At 39.2% G+C, this 18,090-nt stretch overlaps 1 protein-coding gene across 3 annotated transcripts in view; it reads right to left on the bottom strand.

The window, feature by feature from the left end:
- Positions 1–18,090, bottom strand: part of LOC310953738 (uncharacterized protein) — a 110,083-nt gene that overhangs the window by 29,578 nt on the left and 62,415 nt on the right. For all 3 annotated transcript variants that reach the window (XM_083922876.1, XM_083922877.1, XM_083922878.1), the window contains 16 exons: positions 16,092–16,145; positions 15,970–16,014; positions 13,957–13,989; positions 9,845–9,883; positions 9,708–9,749; positions 8,426–8,461; positions 7,966–8,010; positions 6,626–6,679; positions 6,095–6,148; positions 4,640–4,711; positions 3,061–3,102; positions 1,772–1,849; positions 1,353–1,388; positions 1,119–1,172; positions 820–873; positions 46–87 (listed from right to left, as the gene is read on the bottom strand). In XM_083922876.1, the coding sequence (XP_083779002.1) occupies positions 46–87; positions 820–873; positions 1,119–1,172; positions 1,353–1,388; positions 1,772–1,849; positions 3,061–3,102; positions 4,640–4,711; positions 6,095–6,148; positions 6,626–6,679; positions 7,966–8,010; positions 8,426–8,461; positions 9,708–9,749; positions 9,845–9,883; positions 13,957–13,989; positions 15,970–16,014; positions 16,092–16,145 (780 nt within the window). The remainder of the gene's footprint in view (positions 1–45; positions 88–819; positions 874–1,118; positions 1,173–1,352; positions 1,389–1,771; positions 1,850–3,060; positions 3,103–4,639; positions 4,712–6,094; positions 6,149–6,625; positions 6,680–7,965; positions 8,011–8,425; positions 8,462–9,707; positions 9,750–9,844; positions 9,884–13,956; positions 13,990–15,969; positions 16,015–16,091; positions 16,146–18,090) is intronic.

Genomic DNA, 18,090 nt, shown 5'->3' with positions numbered 1-18,090 from the left:
AGCTGTGAAAAGCTGTAATTATCATACACTATGAAGATAAAATACCTTGAGCAATGCACCCATGTCTCCAACAATTGGCAGGGCAGTCTGGCAAAGAAGGAAAAAGAAAATTCAAGAAACATTGCCACAGTCATAATTTCAAAGCTATCAAATCTTTCATGATTTGAAAATATTTGGCGGTTCTTTGTTTGGTGCCTCGGCAAAACTGCTCAAAACATCAATTCATAAAAACGTCTTATATGTGATTTTACCCCCAAACAGCTTTTTGAACAAATATCTGGCCCATTGTTTCATTTTCAGCATTCATCTGCAATGCTTGAGGAAAAAGTGTAATAACTTTGTTGCTGGAAGAGAGTCCTCACATCTTCAAAACATAATACTGGAGCTGAGGAACACATTTTGAATGGCAGCCCATGTATCATTTAAAAGGAGAAAAAGGACAATAGATGTGCTTCATGGGTATTTACAACACATGAAAGGTTAAAATGCTAAATTTACAAGGCTTTGATGCAGCCACAGCACTCCTATTGTACTCACACTACAGCTGTCAGAACTATAGTGAATGCTGCTTACTTGAAAACACATGAAAAGACAAGAAAGAGATTTAAACATGTGCTAGCGACAGGGTGCTGTCAATTTGTTGTAAACTGCAACATTTTCCCGAAAGGGATGTTGGTTAGTAAACAGCTGCTAATTATCCCAAAGCAGGAGCTGCACCTTGAATAGTGTCTTTGCCTGTAAAGTTACTGTAGCTCATTAGTTCTCACCGCAGATCAGTGATGCTGGACTGCAGAAAGCAAAAAAGAATTTCTCACTTACTGGTTCACCTGGCGGTCCAGCAGGCCCTGGGGGGCCTGGCTTACCGGGGAAGCCCTTTAATTGAAACAAAGAACAGAGGTAACAATGATCCTGGCTATGATATCAAGCAAATATGCAAGGCTATAACTCTGCTTTCACACCCATCTGAGTTGGTGGGGATTTGTGTCCAGGAGCCGTGATACATGGTACTTGCTCATTCACAGCGGTAGCTGACATTTTTTTTATGCTTTCAGTTGTCTTTTATCTGCAGATGTGTGAGGGAGAGAATAAGAGTAGAAGGGCAGACTGATCTCACTCACCTCTCTTCCTGGAGTTCCAGGAGGGCCAGATAAACCTGGAGGACCACGAGGGCCCTGAAAAACACCCAGATACAGTCCTGCTTCATATAATCAAAAAAACACTGCAGAATAATATTTCTATCGTTAAATAATTGGAAGACCACTAGCCACGGCATCACTGAGCTGAAAACCTATAAAAATAAACTTGAACATGGTTTGTTTTTGTGTTGTGGATTCAGAGAATTTTCAACATACCACGATTCCTGGCTTTCCTGGTGGTCCCATGCGGCCCTAAGAACACATCACAGATCTTGTTAACACTATCTGCCCTCTAGCACCCAGAATCCAATAAAGACATTGTGTTAGACACCTTTTTCTCTATTGATTCGCTGTCTGCAACAGTCCTATATTTTGAAAATGAAAGCAGACTCAAAATCCAACCTGTGTGAGGTTCAAACTAGCAGTGCAGAGCATATACAGTAAGATGAAGGCAGAGTGCAACATGACACACCTTACAGTAATGACCAGCGTTTTCATCTGAGTGTATTTAATGAATAGACTACTGATCTTGCTATTCAAAGAGGATAGCTTTCAAGGCATTTGAAGGTATCAATAGTTTGAACTAAATAATGAATGTGGGACACAAAAACCAATAAATACAACATCATACTCACAGGCGAGCCTATGATACTCTCTCCGGGTTCACCTTTTTCACCATGATCTCCTGGCAAACCTGGGACACCTCTCTCACCCTGACAAAAATACAGGGGAGCAGTCAGTGGGGTTTCAGCAATAGTGAATCCAGATGAATAGCTGCTGCACTGCATGATCATTAACTATTCAAACTCTGCCAACACTCATTTTCCCTTTATGTTTTCCCTTTAGTAGCTTCAAGGATAAGAGACACAATTACGCTCAAGGCCAATGGCATGCACATGTTCATTATGTGTTTCATTTGAACTAATGCATGTGCTGGGTTACAGAGCATGTTCAATTTTTTTTCTCGACAACACCCTCTTTTCCAAACCTGCTAACAAACTCAGCATGCCGCAGTCAGAAAACCTTGGAATCTCTACAACGGTTTGAAATAAAGTACATACAGTATTTGAGCATATTTTGGTTTTGTGAAAACTTGTTTGCGAGAAAGCAGAGATGTGGAAACAGTAAGCTGAAAGTCATGGAGATAAACAGCTAGAATAAATGCTACAAGTAAGGGATACATGAGGCGTTTTTGGAACGGAAGAACTTTTTCATAGCTCTAAAAAAAACCTTCTCATTGTGTGTGCTAGCAAGAGCTTCTGCAGTTCTTAGAATTCTGTTTTAAAGGGACTTTTTTTACGTCTTATTTCTTTCAAACCACATGAGCCAATGCAGCACAGGCAACCGCCATCCATTTTTATCCACTAGCTAACTAGCCAGCCGCTCAATGAGCAAAATTAAACAACTTAATGCTTCATCCACAGACTTTTGTCACGGCGTAAGAAAGCCCATTCCTATCAGTGGATGAGTGACAACTTTGTCCATTTTTCTGTAACCAGTGTAGCATGAAAGCATGCCAGGCTAACTAGCAGAGCCAACCGCCCGTCTGCTAACTGGGAAGCAATACACTTAAAAGGATGGTTTGCCATCAGTGTATTGCATCCTTTGAGTGCACAACAGCATGACTGAACAGGGCATGGCCTGCAGCTGCCCAAGCATTGCTGTGTCCATTAGGGAACACTGTTAAAGGAGGGCTTTCCCCCAACTCCTCCACGCCAAGTCATATCAGACCTGGAGCAGGAAAGCTTTAAAAGTTAGTGTGGGTGATTGTACTCTATAGATGGATTTGTGTTTTCTTTCTTTCTCAAAATTGATCACAAAAAAATAATTGACATTAACGGGAAACATACAGTTGCTATACATACAATTAATCTATCTGCAGAAGTTAACTTAGTAAGCTGTATGGATAGTTTGTGTTTCCTACCTTGGGCCCACGAGACCCCCTGCTTAGAGACAACCCATCGCCCTAAAAAAACAAAAGGGAAGAAGATATCAGTACAGGGATTCTCTGCACATGCATCAGCAATTCACTTTGAGACCCGAGGTGCAGCCCAAAAAAAAGCACTCCTTGTGCTGGAACTCAAACAGGAATATTGAATCTGTACGGCTACACGCAGAGCAAACAGTCAAAAGACAGTGTAGCATCATGAGCTCGTTCAGTACTATTTACAACATTTTTAAAGATTCTCTGCACAGAGGAAGGCTTATAATGCATACCACAGAGAAAATCCTTGATCGGAATCTAGGCTACTGTAAGCATTGTTTACTGTATAGTTCTGATGAGACATTGATTTCTGTGGTCAGAAGTCCTACATTGCACAATGTAAATTAGCTGTACAGAACTTGGATTTAAACTAACACAGCAGAGCAATTCTACAGTTTTAGGGAGAAATGTACCAATTCACTCAAACATACAAAACAGAATACAGTAGAGAACTTTTTGAAACAAAAACTTTATATCAGTATTTGAGAGCAGGCAGAGATTGCTAATCTAAGCAAATAATAATAATAATAATAATAATAATAATAATAATAATAATAATAATAAAAGTCACCAGAAACAAAAAGCACATTTTCTCATTATTCATCTTAAGGCAAAATCAATAAAGTGACATAAACTACTTGAGCAGACCGACTCATTAAAGACCATCTGCATTAACTTCTGTTTATTTTATTATTTTTTCCCCCCTTTTCTTTGTCTTAAAAACAAAAAGACCATAAATCGTACAGAATCCATTTTCCTCTGAAGCCTTCAAATAGAAATTGCATTTTTAAAAGACTATTATGATCTACTGTACGCAGAAGGACGTGTGTTCTTAACGAAAGACAGCTCTCTTTTTTTAGTTTTTGAAGTGTGTAAGAACATATGAGGTCACTGGCCTGCATCTTCCCTTGACACTTACGCACACGTAAATAGCTCGCTTTTCCAATCATAGTGCAGAGTACATTAAAGAGGTTTAAATACTTCTGCCTCAAAAACAATCTTCCCCTTATTACTCTGCCCAACTGAACACACTACCCCATGCTGGATGAATAGGTCTGCTGTCGAGCTTAATGTTCACTTCAGCGTTTCCAAACACAAACAAACATGATTGTTTAAAGCCACAGAGCACTTGCCGGTGATTGAGGAGTGCAAGCGCCGTCAACCAGGACTGAGGCTGTGGCTGCACATGTGTTGCCTTTTTGGGGATGCTATAATGGACATTTCTATATGCAAAGCCAGTTCCATAAAAAAAGAGAGCTTCAACAGCAATAAGCTCCAAAGTGGGAGGATAGGTGATTACCCAGGCTGGGGTTATCCCATGGCGGATTACTTAATGGCATTGCATCTCCATAATGTCATGGAAGCTACGCAGCTAGAAGAGCTAGTTTCCTGTGCCATGTCTGCTGCTGTATAAGCTGTTTGCAAATGATTTATCCTTTGTGAACTTCTCTTGAACACAACTTCTACTTTAGCGCCATGTGACGTGAAAGTGATGGTTTAAGGTTGATATGGTACCCACCGTATGTCCACTTCCAGGTTCTCCAGGCTCACCCTTAGGTCCCTGTGGCCCCACCACTCCACCAGGATCTCCCTATAAACAGAAAGGCCGACAGTATTCATAAATGTCCACACAGACAACATTTCAGACAGGCTCTGTCATCTCAACAATGCAAAGGATGTGCAGTATTACACACGGGGAGGTGAACAAGAGAGAGCCTAAAGGGTGGAGGGGGGGGGGGGGGGGAGGCGTCACACCATTTACCCAGATCATTTTGCACATCGATAGTTTTAAACATTACCATTGTTTGTTAGAGGGGACAGCTTTTGGGACTGCAAAACCATCAAGTTTGTAGGTTGGAAATTGCTGTCCACAGGGCAGAAACAGTAGTGTCTGCTTTCTGTTTCCTGCCTCAAATATATTTGGTGACTCTTGTCATGGATACAAAAGAGAAACATTTGCTTCACTTTCTAAAAAAGAACTTGCACTATGTCCCTTAGTGCTAATGCATTCTAGCAACGTTAGTGATGTGGTTTTACAGATGCCAAGACTCGGATGGATTGCAATTACATTTTGTACCAATATTTATGGGTCATGTCTAGATTGTAATGCAATATATACGGAACTCAGGGGATCGTTGAGGTTAGGCACAGACCTTGAATCGTTACGGTAAGGACAGGTTGTCGGTGAGTCTTGCAAGAATTTTAGTAAATCTAGACACAACCACATTAATGGTCCCCTGAGGGTGAATCCTATTGACTTTGGTGATCTTCTGACCTTTTCTATCAGTCTCAGCTGTACTTTGCATTATCTTATAATGATCTTATAATTATATTATATTAATGAAGCATAATCTGCTAAAAATCAGTCACTGTGAGCTTGTTACAGAACTGGGCCTGTTTCTTTCTTTTACGTATCCACAGAGGTTGGCTCTTCTCCAAGTCTTTATGCTAACTGTCTCTGGGTTCCAGTTTCATATTTAGGGTTGTTTGAGATTGTTTTGTTATTCCCATTTATTCATAGTCTACCACATAATTGTACAACCAGCGCTGCCTCTGGGATCAGAGATAGCTTCAGTCGAACGAAGATGACAAAGGAGGATTATAAATGTGAATGGATGTAGGTGGCTTGAGCACTTAAGGTGTCATTTTTTCTGCCCGTGAGTATAACAGAGTGACTCCGGTGGGCGGGGAGTCTTCAGTACAGCTTTGTTTATTTTAACAAGTGACAAACCCCATCAAATATGCATGTCAAATGCACATTTCTCTGCTTTCACAAGTCCTACTGTAAGAAGAAATATTGTGGAGTAGTCAGAGGCAACAGAGTGGAGAACACATGATGAGAATGGCATGCAGGGGGGAGTAATCTGAAAGGTGTCTTCACAAGTTGTCTAGCATGTTCAACCTGTGATAAAAAAAAAAAATCATAGCTTCATATTTTTCTTTGAGGTGAGAAGTTGATTTGAAGTTTACCTACCTTTTCTCCTTTCAGACCATCTCTCCCAGGCACCCCTGACTCCCCTGGCGAGCTCTGTAAATAGTGGTGAAAAGAGAAACATCTATCATCAGGCCTTCATCTCCTCACACACATTTATCTCCTCCTCCTCACTGCTTCGGCGGGCTGCCGTGTTCCAACATAATTTCCCTTAGCCAGGATTTATGAAATGCCTCTTTTCCCTCCCTGCTTTTGAGTAAAGACAGATGCTCATTACTGAGGCAGGTGTGGAGAACAGATTGAGCCTCTGCCTCCGTTCCTGGCATAAAGAGCTTAGATTTGCCTCTTTCCACTAATTAATTCTTAAATTTGATTACTGATCGTCTGTGTAAAAATTTTGGACTTTTCTCTCTACTTCCTCTCTGTCTCTGCCTGTTGAGGTTTATTTGTTTATCTCTCTTCATTTTGGCAGGCTGAGTTAGAGAATAGAGGATATGGCAAGGTGACAGTCAGGGCAATGAAAGAAAGGAAGGCTTGACATGAAGTGCTGGTGTCTAGCGCCAATATACTTACTGGCTCGCCCGGGAGTCCTGGGAGTCCAGTGGGTCCAGGCAGACCTTGCTTGCCCTGGCAAAACACAAAGGAAAACCAATACTTTGTGCTATTTTCTCCCTTTGTTTGGTGACAAAAATGTCTGGGCTTTCAAATCTTACAGCCAAGCCAGCTACACTGTGGACATGACTTTTGAGAGTCTTTCAAATGGCATTATTGTTTAAGTACCGCAACCGCTAGTTTAAAAACAAAGACAAAACATGGTTAGTGTCATGGCAATTAAAACATGTCAAGGATATCATCACGACTGAGCAGCTGTAGGTTTGCAAGCATGTTATTCCAAATATGTTCTGGTTATGCTGATATTCTAGACTAGTGCATGATATGCATTTCCCTTTTCGTTCACAAGCATCAGTACTTGGCTGCTATCTTTTTATCCCTTTTTATGAGTGGGATGAAAAAGGATCTGCAATGAAAATATTACATATACATATACGTAATATTTTCATGTACTAAGTTAGTAAGAATTCATAGTATTCTCAATTTGAGTTTTCAGTATAATACATTTCAGTGATTTAGTTAACGGTGAATGCCTTTACAATATGTGTGTAAACTTAGCATTACTTTGTTAAAAGTGTTATATGTGTGTATTATTTATTTGGGTTCATCTTTATATTCTACAAATAAATATCCCATTATCATATTAATATTATAAGCATTACCATGGAAACAGACTTTTAACCAAAATCAGCGGACGAAACAGTGAAACAGTGAATAAACTGTAATGAGATGTTTACATTTCCATGCTAAATAAATAACAATATCAAAGATCTCAGTACCATTATCTTTCGCGGCGCCTATGGCGATAAGCAATAATTGCAGGTGTGTTTTTGGATCTAACTTCCCAGAGATCCAAACAGTGTAACATGAGTAGAAGAGCAAGTTAGCGATAGCTCCGCCTACCCTCTCTGGCGGACTGCCACTGCAGAATGTTGGAAAACACATGACTAACTGAGCGCCGCTTGGGATTTTTCTTGGGAATGTTGCCACAGACACCAATTTCGTAATACTGCAAATGCAAGGGCTTTCATCAGTGGGCCATATTGGTGCAACGATGGTTGCGTTATCTCCTTCAGCAATAGAGCAATAATGTTATTATGATCAAGTTTTACAAGTAACAACATCAAATTATAATATACTCTCCAACAAACCCATGGATTCTTTATTTCCGGTTCTGTTAATACCCTCAACTTGAAACTTGAGACCTTTGTCTTACTGTGATTATGTTCAGCAGGTTTTTTTGTCTTTGTTTGACCTACTATAGGTGGCACAACTGACATGAGGTAAATACAAAGACTCACCTCTAGTCCTTGATCTCCCTTAAGTCCTGGAAGCCCAATGTTTCCCTGTTACAGCAGCAACAATGGGTGAGTAAAATTTATAGGGGAGGCAGGAAAATGGAGGAGAAAAAGATTAGGCTTGTCACAATAGAATATAGGAATTTAAGATACAAAAGTTAGGAGAGGTATAAAAGTCAAAAACAGAAAGGAGTAAAGGTCCATTTCAGTTGCAACTGGAAGAGAATTACAGTGGTGCCGCTCGAAATTTTAGGGTCTCTAACAGCACAAAAATATCATATAGATATATATAATCTGTTGTAGTGCTGCTGTCTAGCTCAAGACTGTATGTCAAAGAAAGAATATTTTCAATAATAAGGAAAGGTGATACTCAATAGAAATAAAAGCCTTTGAGCCGTATTTTGGTGGCAGTGGATATTGATGCTCAAGTTCTAGTGCAAGTGCTAAATCTTCAACAAGTTACCTTGAAGCCTTGTGGTCCTTGAGCTCCCCTCTCCCCCTGTACAAAGTAAAAAAGATAGAAAATCATCATTTCTCAAGACATAAAGAAAATAATATGCCATTCCTCTTGCTGACTGGGATGAGTCTTAAAAAAAAATCCTAAAGGACCTTCATGAAGTTAACTTTCATATTGTGTGAAGGTTAAGAACAGTGTTTCCTTTGCCAAGTTTGCTTCTTTGTTCTGAGAATGTGATTACAATCAAAATGGCAACTTGAAAAAAAATAGATACCATACAGAACATTTTTTGCTCTTGCGTTCAGAACATTTTACTCGTCATGGTCGTATGCTGAGTGCCTTCTACAATACAGGAAAACTTGTTTCGCTTCTTAGAAAATGGAGAACTGAAAGAGCTGAAATCAAGCAAACTGATTGGTTCACGATGATATAATAAGTGATATAATCAGCACAAATGGACTGGTAAATGGACTTGTACTTATATAGCGCCTTTCTAGTCATCTGACTACTCAAGGCGCTTCACAGTGTTTGTCACATTCACCCATTCACACAAACATCCACGCTGATGGCAGTGGACATCTACATACCATCTAATCTGATCTAACCATTCACACCACATTCACACACCAATGCGCAGCACAGGGAGCAATTTGGGGTTCAGTGTCTTGCTCAAGGACACTTCGACATGTGGACCGGGGGAGATGAGGATCGAACCACCAATCTCTCGAACAGAGGACGACCCACTCTGCCACCAAGCCACAGCCGCCACAAGTTATGGCTATGACATCAAATTCCTGGGCAAATCCGCATCTGTGAAAAAACATACATCTAACAAACTGATAGCCTTACAAAGTTAACTAGCTGGGTATTATATTCAATTTAATGACAGCATACCGTGGTCAGTCGTGAGCTATTGCTTAAATGTCATCTCTTTTTCCTTTTTCATTTAGTCCTTTAATGTTTAGTCAATAGCTGTGTCAGTGGCCTCGGCAATCTACTTGTCTCAAGTAGATCCATCTGTTGTTTTGAGGTCCTGGCAACAATTGTACGCCAATTTAGTCTGTGCTCCCCCTCTTTCTGCCCAAAGATGACATCCAACTCATCTGAACCACAGTTGATGTTCATTTGTTCTTTCCAAATAAAATGGCAATACTGCTTTTGTAGATATTACATAAGAAATTGAAAAACAATCCTGCTGTGGTGTCAAATGTTAGATGCAATGAAATATTTTGGAGTTTCTTAAGGTTAACGTGGCTTGACTGAGCAATAATAACGGGGAAGTAGTTACCTCATCTCCCTTCTCTCCCTTTTGGGTCTTCTCAATTTCATCCTTGAACACAGGAGAAAACAGACCACCTTAGAACCTGACAGAAATGTACCTTGTGTAGAGTTTGAAGTGGAAGATACATAAAGCCGAAAGCTTACAGTTCCAGAGAGCTGTCTTAATCCGTGAGCTGTCATCACCTGGAAGAAATTAAAAAGACACATAAGGCAAACATAAAATATCCCAACATTTTTGACTAATTATAGTGACGTCAATATTCTGATGATATTATAGGGATGACTATTTACACAATGATATTTAAAAAAAAGTAATCATCAGTAATGGAAATATAATGACCAAGTGGGTAAAGAAAAATAATCTTAGATGATATTTAGTCTCGTGTCACAATATCAATATTGCCCAGCCATAAAGTGGTCTCCAATCATATCACAATTACTGTAAGTAAAAGCTGTTGATTGTTTTTAAAAGCAATATAGGGGTAACAACTTTTCCTTGATTCAAAAATATATAACAAATCAATATATATTTAATTTTTTTTCTAATATTTTTCTAATATTGTTATATTTTGTTTATATCTTCAGTACAGCTCAGCAATATGGTGACAAGGCCACTGGGTAGAGCCTTCGGTAACAATATTGAATGGTGTGAAAGAGGATATATCAAGACCAAACAGCTGAGGCGGACTGATGCCTGACACTACTGTTGTAGAAGAGGGGAAATGTTCACATTAAGTACCAAATCAAAGCAGCAATTACGAAGGTTCAAACATATCACTCTTTGTATAAAGTACGCATCAGCTCAAAGACCTGGAAGATCGAAAGACAATCTGATCACAATTGATTGAAAAAAAATATCCTGGAAACACTGAGAATTGCCATTCAATAGCAAAACTAATGATATAAGTGACAACACGGGGCATTAACGTCAATTTTAATCCACAGTCTTATAAACAGAAAATTATGTTCAGCATTCAAGTTCTATAAGTGCTTTTTTTAACTGAGAAAAAAAGAGGTTTCTAAAGCGAGGCCAATGGTTAAAGCCCAATGTATCAAAAACTGAGCAAAGTAATCTAGAGAGCAGATCTAATTATCCATCTATAATCATCAGAATCCATTACATCTTAATGTCCATGGGCCCTTTGTGTTGTGTTATCCACATGTTTCACCCCCGTATGCAGTTGGAACCAGTTCAGTCTTGGGTGGTTTTAGCATAATGATAAAAGGAGTGAGAGACAATAGAAGCAATCTTGAAACTGAAAGACATATCCAGATGGGGAACATTTTGGTGTCCCCATGCTAATTAAATTTTGGAGGGATGTGTCTTCTATTGAGATCATTGGCTTCTTCCTATGTTTTTTCCCATTTTAGATTTTTTTTTTTTTTTCTTTGTCCACCCTTTTCTTTGTGCCCTTGTTTCTAGACCAGTGAGCCCGGGAGAGTGGAGAGTGTTACTGTGAATAGAGCTATACAAATAAACTTTACACAAAGCCCTACTTCAGCAGCAATGGTCAAAACAACCTTCAGTAAAGTGGAGTGTGTGCACGGAGTCAACTTTCAACCTGCAGTCTATCACCGAGGCATCTGCTTTGTCTCAGTCCCATCAGTATGTGACCAGATCAGACATTTCTGCCAGATTTTGAAATATTCACTATTATATTTAATAGTATTGAACATTTTTACTCAACTTGGAATAACAGATTCAGTTTAATAGTTTATAAAACTCTATTGTAAAGCAATACTGGCAGCAATAAAAACAGGACAGTGTCAGAGCTGGAAGGACCATTTTGCCACTTTGAGGGCATTGGGGGAAGTAATGGTCATGCATGCCTATGAGCCCACTGCTCCTCCCCGTCACTAATAAACACAGGCACAAGAAGGTTTATGAAGAGAGGGTAATGATCCAAACCCTTGCTTCTGCTGTGTAAGGGAAATCAATGTTTAACTGCCAAAATTATCTGCCACGGGAAAGCAGAGAGCGCAGACATAGACTGGTACTAAATATTCAAATAGCCTCATTTATCAATTGACTAATGTTTTCTCCTCTGCTGTGTGCTATAGTACTGTTTACATCTCCTGTATCCTGGTTGGCCAATACTTCACTACACAACAAAGAACACAACTACCTATTCCGGTTTTGACAGAATATTTCTTTATCCTCCTTCTCTAGTTGAAATGAAATTTAGCGAAAAGAGACAAGTATTCAAAAACAATTCCAAAACAAGACCTCAATGTTTTGAACATCCCTTAAAACTGCCTACATTGATATCTTGTCTTATTAAGGAAGTAGAAGCTTTCTTGTTTAGACAGAAACCAGTGAAACCAGTGGAGGGTGAGCGATATTTGTATGCTATATAATTAAGTTGTCAAATTTCCATATGAATTGCTCGCTAACAATTAATGAGATTAAGAGCCATCAGACATTTCCAAGTTCATGCCTGTAGCTTTCAGAAGCAGCAAGTCTTTAAACAAAACCTGATAGGACAGAGTCATCTAAATGTCAAACCCCTCCAATGCCATGTTTTCATTTGACACTTTTTATATTTTAATATCAAGTTGTTTTTTTAAAGGGGTGCTTGTAGTTGCAGCATGTCTTCGGAGTCATTATCATACCAGCACCGCCCACCCTGTGTCACCTTCAGCGCATCAAATAGTCACCATGACGTCAGGGTTTCTCTGCTTTTATCTGTTTCTCCACTAAAAGTAGCATTAGTGTCTCCCAACAAAAATCCTTTTACTGTAATTTACAATTTTGTACATTATAAACAGGTCATTTCCTGCAGATTGTTTTTGTTCCAAGCGAAAGATTACAACTTCAGTAGGTGATGGCTAGTGTAAAATATGTTCATTTGATAGCAGATAGGGGAAGAAAATCACAGTTCACAGCTTTCAGTGCCTGTGTAAGCTACTGCAAGCATATTTCTTTGCTGTGTATGTACCTAGAAAAAAAATAACATCAATGTAAAGAACAACAACAAATGATTGAGTTCATTTCTTGAAAAAAAGGAAGCTCTAACTCTACCTAATCTTAACTAGCTAGAAAAGGCTGCCCATCTTTCATGCACTTTATAAAAGGTATAATATGTAAGAACTATCGTTGCCGACTCATGCTCAATGGCCAGAGAGAGATAGAGATAGATAGAGAGAGAGAGAGAGAAAGAGAGAGAGAGAGAGAGAGCGAGAGAGAGCGAGAGTAGCAATGGTCGAGTGGGCAAGAGCCTGAGTGAAGAGAGCGATTGCCGTTCAGCCAGGAAAAAGCAGTGAATCAGAGGAAAAAAAAGTATTTTATTCTGTACTTTTAAAGTACAAAAAATCACACACAAACCTTCACAAAGTCCTGTCGGATTATGAGTGAATGCACCGTCTTGTGCCATGTGTGTCAGTGTTTGATCGTTTTTTTGGCAGTTGGGAATCAGAGGGCTGCTCACCCTGGGCGCTGTTATTGGCTGGGGGGGTAAACCCTCACATGGGCCAGGCCTACACCTACACAAGTCCCAGTCCCTCCATTAATACCAAGTAAACAGAATATCCAGGCAGAGGACAGGGTCTCTGCGGGTACAGACACCACCACACTCTTCCAACGGGTCATCAGTGAAGATGGAGAGGGATTACACTTAGTTTATACAGTGTTTTTTAGGATATTACTACATATTATGCCTTATGTAAGCAATTCACTTTTTGTTCTCTCATCATTAAGTGAACTTCAACATTGAGTTGTTACAATATTATTGTGATTTGATGAATGTGATAATTAACTGTCAATATAATATAATAATAATGTTTAAGTAAATAACAAAAGGACAGATTTTAAAAACAAGAAAAATAGAAGGTAAGCACTGCTGTTGCTTTTTCCTCCCTGGTCCCCCAATTTTTTTTTATTATAGTAGGATGTGAACCACCTACTGATGCACAAAAATGGGACCTTTTTTTAAAATGTTGGCAGCAGAAAACAAAGCACTGATGTCAAGATTATATATTTAGTCATCCAACAGTGTGTGGGGTAAAAAGGATAACACAATGTCGTACTTATCACTATTTAGAAATAACCGGGGGCAAAGGGAAACATTGTATCATTATTAAGGGTATGACAACACATAAAACACAAAAAAAATGTGATTATGTTGTAGAAATGCCTCCAAATGTGAAACATCACGGGCAAAAATTGTCCAAATTACACTGAATATTTTCTACCCTGATACTAACTGACAATGAAGAATATTTTGTCAGGTGGGCTTTCACCACTATGTTGTACTTACAGGACCAGGAGGACCAGGAGGGCCAACGTCACCCTAAAAATACAACAGAAATATTGTATATATCAGCCAATATAAGAGATAGATAGACAGCAACAAAAACAAGTACAGGTAAGAAAATACACAGCATAAAAACTGTACTGTACTGAGAAACTACTTCTGAAAGCAAGTTGCCACTGGTGACCTTGAACTGCTACATCAATAGGTTTTAAAGCAACAATAAGGGAGGCAATAACATGAGGAGACTTCAGAAAAAATCCTGGCTAACTCAAGTGATAACACAAGACCCATGAGTAGAGTGGAAAGAAAACATTGAAAAAAAGCATACTTCAACATTGTGCATTGCACGTAGAATGCACTTATAGCATGTGCGTATATATACTCATACCGTGTATAGCTCTTTTTAAAAAAAAAAGAAAGGTGAATTGTTATGCATTGCATTTGGGAACACGCATTCTTCCATTCATAATTTAAAAGCTACCATTTACCTACTTTTATTAAAACAAGAAAACACAGGACAACATCTGCATATATACAGTATAAATATATAACAACTAAAAAGCACTCAGAGAACACACACTGTACCATACGTCATGTATTAGAAGCTTACACAATCCTCTAAATGTGCTATTTCAAGAACATCTAGATCTGGATCAAAAAACATACAAATCATGCAGATTTTTGGAGAATATCTAAACATAGCGACTTAAATGAACTGTACTCAACATTCAGAGCTTTAATGTAGCAGCAAACACATATTTTCCGTGTAAAGGTATATTGGAGTGATGGTGTCCTGAGAATGCAGTCACTCTCCCTCATAGTGTAACAATCCAAGTTTCTCTGTTGTTTGTTTTGATAGCCGGCATGTGCATATATGTCTGTCAGCCCTGTCTGTTAGAGCCACGTGGAGGCAATCCTAACCCATTTTTAAAAGATATTTTGAGTACAGCTCTTTTAAGGGTTTGATAAAACAAGTTACACAACCCATCTGCTTTATTCTCATAGTTTATTTAAACATGTTTAGCTACCATGCCATCAGGAAAATATTTGGCCATGCTTTGTCGCACAGTGCATTTTTGGAGCCCAGCTGAAAATATCACGGTTTTTTATAATTGCACTGATGTTTCCTACAGACATTCATGGTTCCCAGAGGAAGAAGCCCAATGGCTTTAGTGATGCTTTGACTTTTCCTCTATTACTATTAGACTAATTATTAGATGGATTGTCATTAAATTTGGTACACATATCTACGGTGCCCGTACCGTGACATTTAATGAGCTTGGTGATCTTGTGACTTTTCATCTAGCACCACCAGAGAGCCAAAACTGTTAATCAACATGTAGAATATCGCTAGATCTGCTAGATAAACAGGCACAAACTGGTTCAGGCACCTAACCATTTAAACAATAAGACATTCAATCTTGACACATGACAAAATGTATAACCATACAAATTTGTACTCACATACACACACACACACACACACACACACACACCCACACACACCCACACACACACACACACACACACACACACACACACACACACACACACACACACACACACACACACACACACACACACACACACACACACGCACACACACACACACACACACACATACACACACACACACACACACACACACACACACACACACACATACAGACGCAAACTGTCAACAGTAAGAACATTCTATGCTTACAGGAACAACAGCATCTATAAAAGCAAATAAATATTCACCTACAGATTCATTATTTGTTGCTAGAGGATATCCCTTGGAGAATAAACTGGCTTGAAGAAGAAAATTAACTCAAAAGGTTTAACCTCTGGGTTCTGGTATATTATACCAATTATATCGCTTGAACATCCTTACCTCCACCACCATATTTCTCTGTTTTCCTCAGCTCTGCTCCTTTTCCCAACATACTGTATAGATGCAAGTCCCAGGGAGCACAAACAGAGTCTGTTCATCATGCATCACCACGTATGACACTTGACATTGATGTGACTTACTTTTTGTCCTTTCATCCCACCAGCCCCTTCGGCACCTGGCTGACCCTGCGGGAGGAGGCCTTGGTTAATGACTCACTGTAACATGATGGCATTGTAAATGTCACTGCAGGAAAAATACATACAGGGTTCCCTCTCTCTCCTTTCTCCCCTGGGACTGCAGGATCTCCCCTCTCCACCTGTATGTGAACAGAGCAGATCACTGACTGACAACAAAGGCAGGGCAAAAAGACAGAAACCTCAGTGAGTGAAACTTATAAATAAGTAATAATGATGAAATACATTCAGTTTTTGTATCATCTCAGAATAAAAGAAAGACTGCCAGTTGCATTGCAGCACGTTTCCATGTTGAAAGAATTCCCCTGTCTGCCAATAGATGGCACTTTATGACTGCTGGTGAGCTGTCCTTCGAGTATTTAATAGGGTTTCTTCCTGTCAGTATGTGGAGAGTACTCTGAGTAAACATAACTGTAAAACAAATGTACTTGCACCTTGGTGATGACACACAGTGAATGAATAATGAAAATGATTTGAACTTAAAGCCTCAGCAGAAGTCTCATATTGTATGCATTTCCCACCTTCAAATTACACCACATAGCAGATGTGTGACAAATAATTCACTAAATGCATCTGTAGTAGCACACATGCATTGTTTCACATGCCCGGCATAATAAAGATTATCTGATGTGACATTTTTACTATTTTCCAAACACACACATAACAGAAAAAAAACCATAAAAACAAAAGGCTTGTTCATTGAAGATTATTGCCTTGTTATGATGTGTGGGCACATTTGTAAGGAACACATTAGATAGTCTGTGCTGAGTCATTATGGACCATCTGTTTAGCAATCTGAGAAGACAGAGAGACATCTGAGAAAGGTTGCAGCATATTAGCACACTCCTAGCGACGCCTGTACTCTAACAAACAATAGTTGCCATACCCCCCCCCCCCCCCCGCCCCCCCCTCCAAGCCTTTCACTCATTAACGTCAGCCGCTGTGATGGGACAATTCATTAAATGAGAAATAGTCAACTGTTTCCAAATTATGAGCTGTTATTAAGTCAGTGCACTGCTGCTATGTATGAACAGATGGATAGTCCTATTAATATTTTAGGTGTGGAGGACGTACTGGTGGCAAAGTTGACTTTGAGTTCTTATGGAATTCTAGCTAGATCATAATCCTATCAACTATATCATTGTTGGCATGAAGTAAATCCCCTATTGTAAAAAACGAGATTTCAATTATTTTTTATTATAAAGCATGTCATGGTTTCTATATAAATACTTTAAAAGTATCAAAATTCACAGAGAAATGCATACAGCCCATATACAGAAACTGTTCCCCTTTAAGCAAGGCATCAGCGATGTCACAACTATGCTATATAGAAAGTGCCCCGGCAGTGCCATTACAGTGCAGAGATGCTGGAGTGCAGATGCGGAAGACCAATCAGAGCAGACTGAGCCTTTTCAGGAGGATGTCTTTAAGAGACAGGCGCTAAAACAGAGCATTTCAGACAGAGGGTGAATACAAGTATATTCAGACAGACAGTATAAGGGAAAGAATGTGTTTTTTGAAAATTAAAACATGTAAGCATGTTCTAGTAGAAACTCCAAATACAAGTTTGAACCTGAAAATGATCATAATATGGGACATTTAAAAAAGCCAGCTGGCAATACAGTCTTATCGTAACTTTAAAACACAAGGTACATAAAAAATTACTTTGGTTCACGACTCAATGGAATGAGATGTAAAGTTAGTACTAGCCTGTGATTGTCACTAGTAGTAAAAGTGTTATGCACTGTATTGTGGCATAGACAGATTTATCATTTTTAAATCTCTATGGATCCTCATTCAAAGTCAATTTATTGGCAGAGGGTATGTAACAAGTTAATAAACAAATTAGATTATTTTCAGCAAAGCCAGTATTTACACAGTGAGAAAGCCCAGTGTGTTTAGGATAGTGATGTGTTCCACCTGTGAAAGTGGGTGATATGTTGACTATGAGGCCCCTCCAGTCATCAAACTGTAATTAACCCTGCATCCCTCTCCGCCCCTCCATCAATATCTGCAGTGTCCTGTCAGAGACAGTTTGAGACTGTCAACAGGAAATAGAGCTATGGA

This window comes from Echiichthys vipera, assembly GCF_963691815.1.
Source record: "Echiichthys vipera genome assembly, chromosome: 11".
Classification (NCBI taxonomy): Eukaryota; Metazoa; Chordata; class Actinopteri; order Perciformes; family Trachinidae; genus Echiichthys; species Echiichthys vipera.
This window is presented reverse-complemented; position numbering and strand designations above follow the sequence as displayed.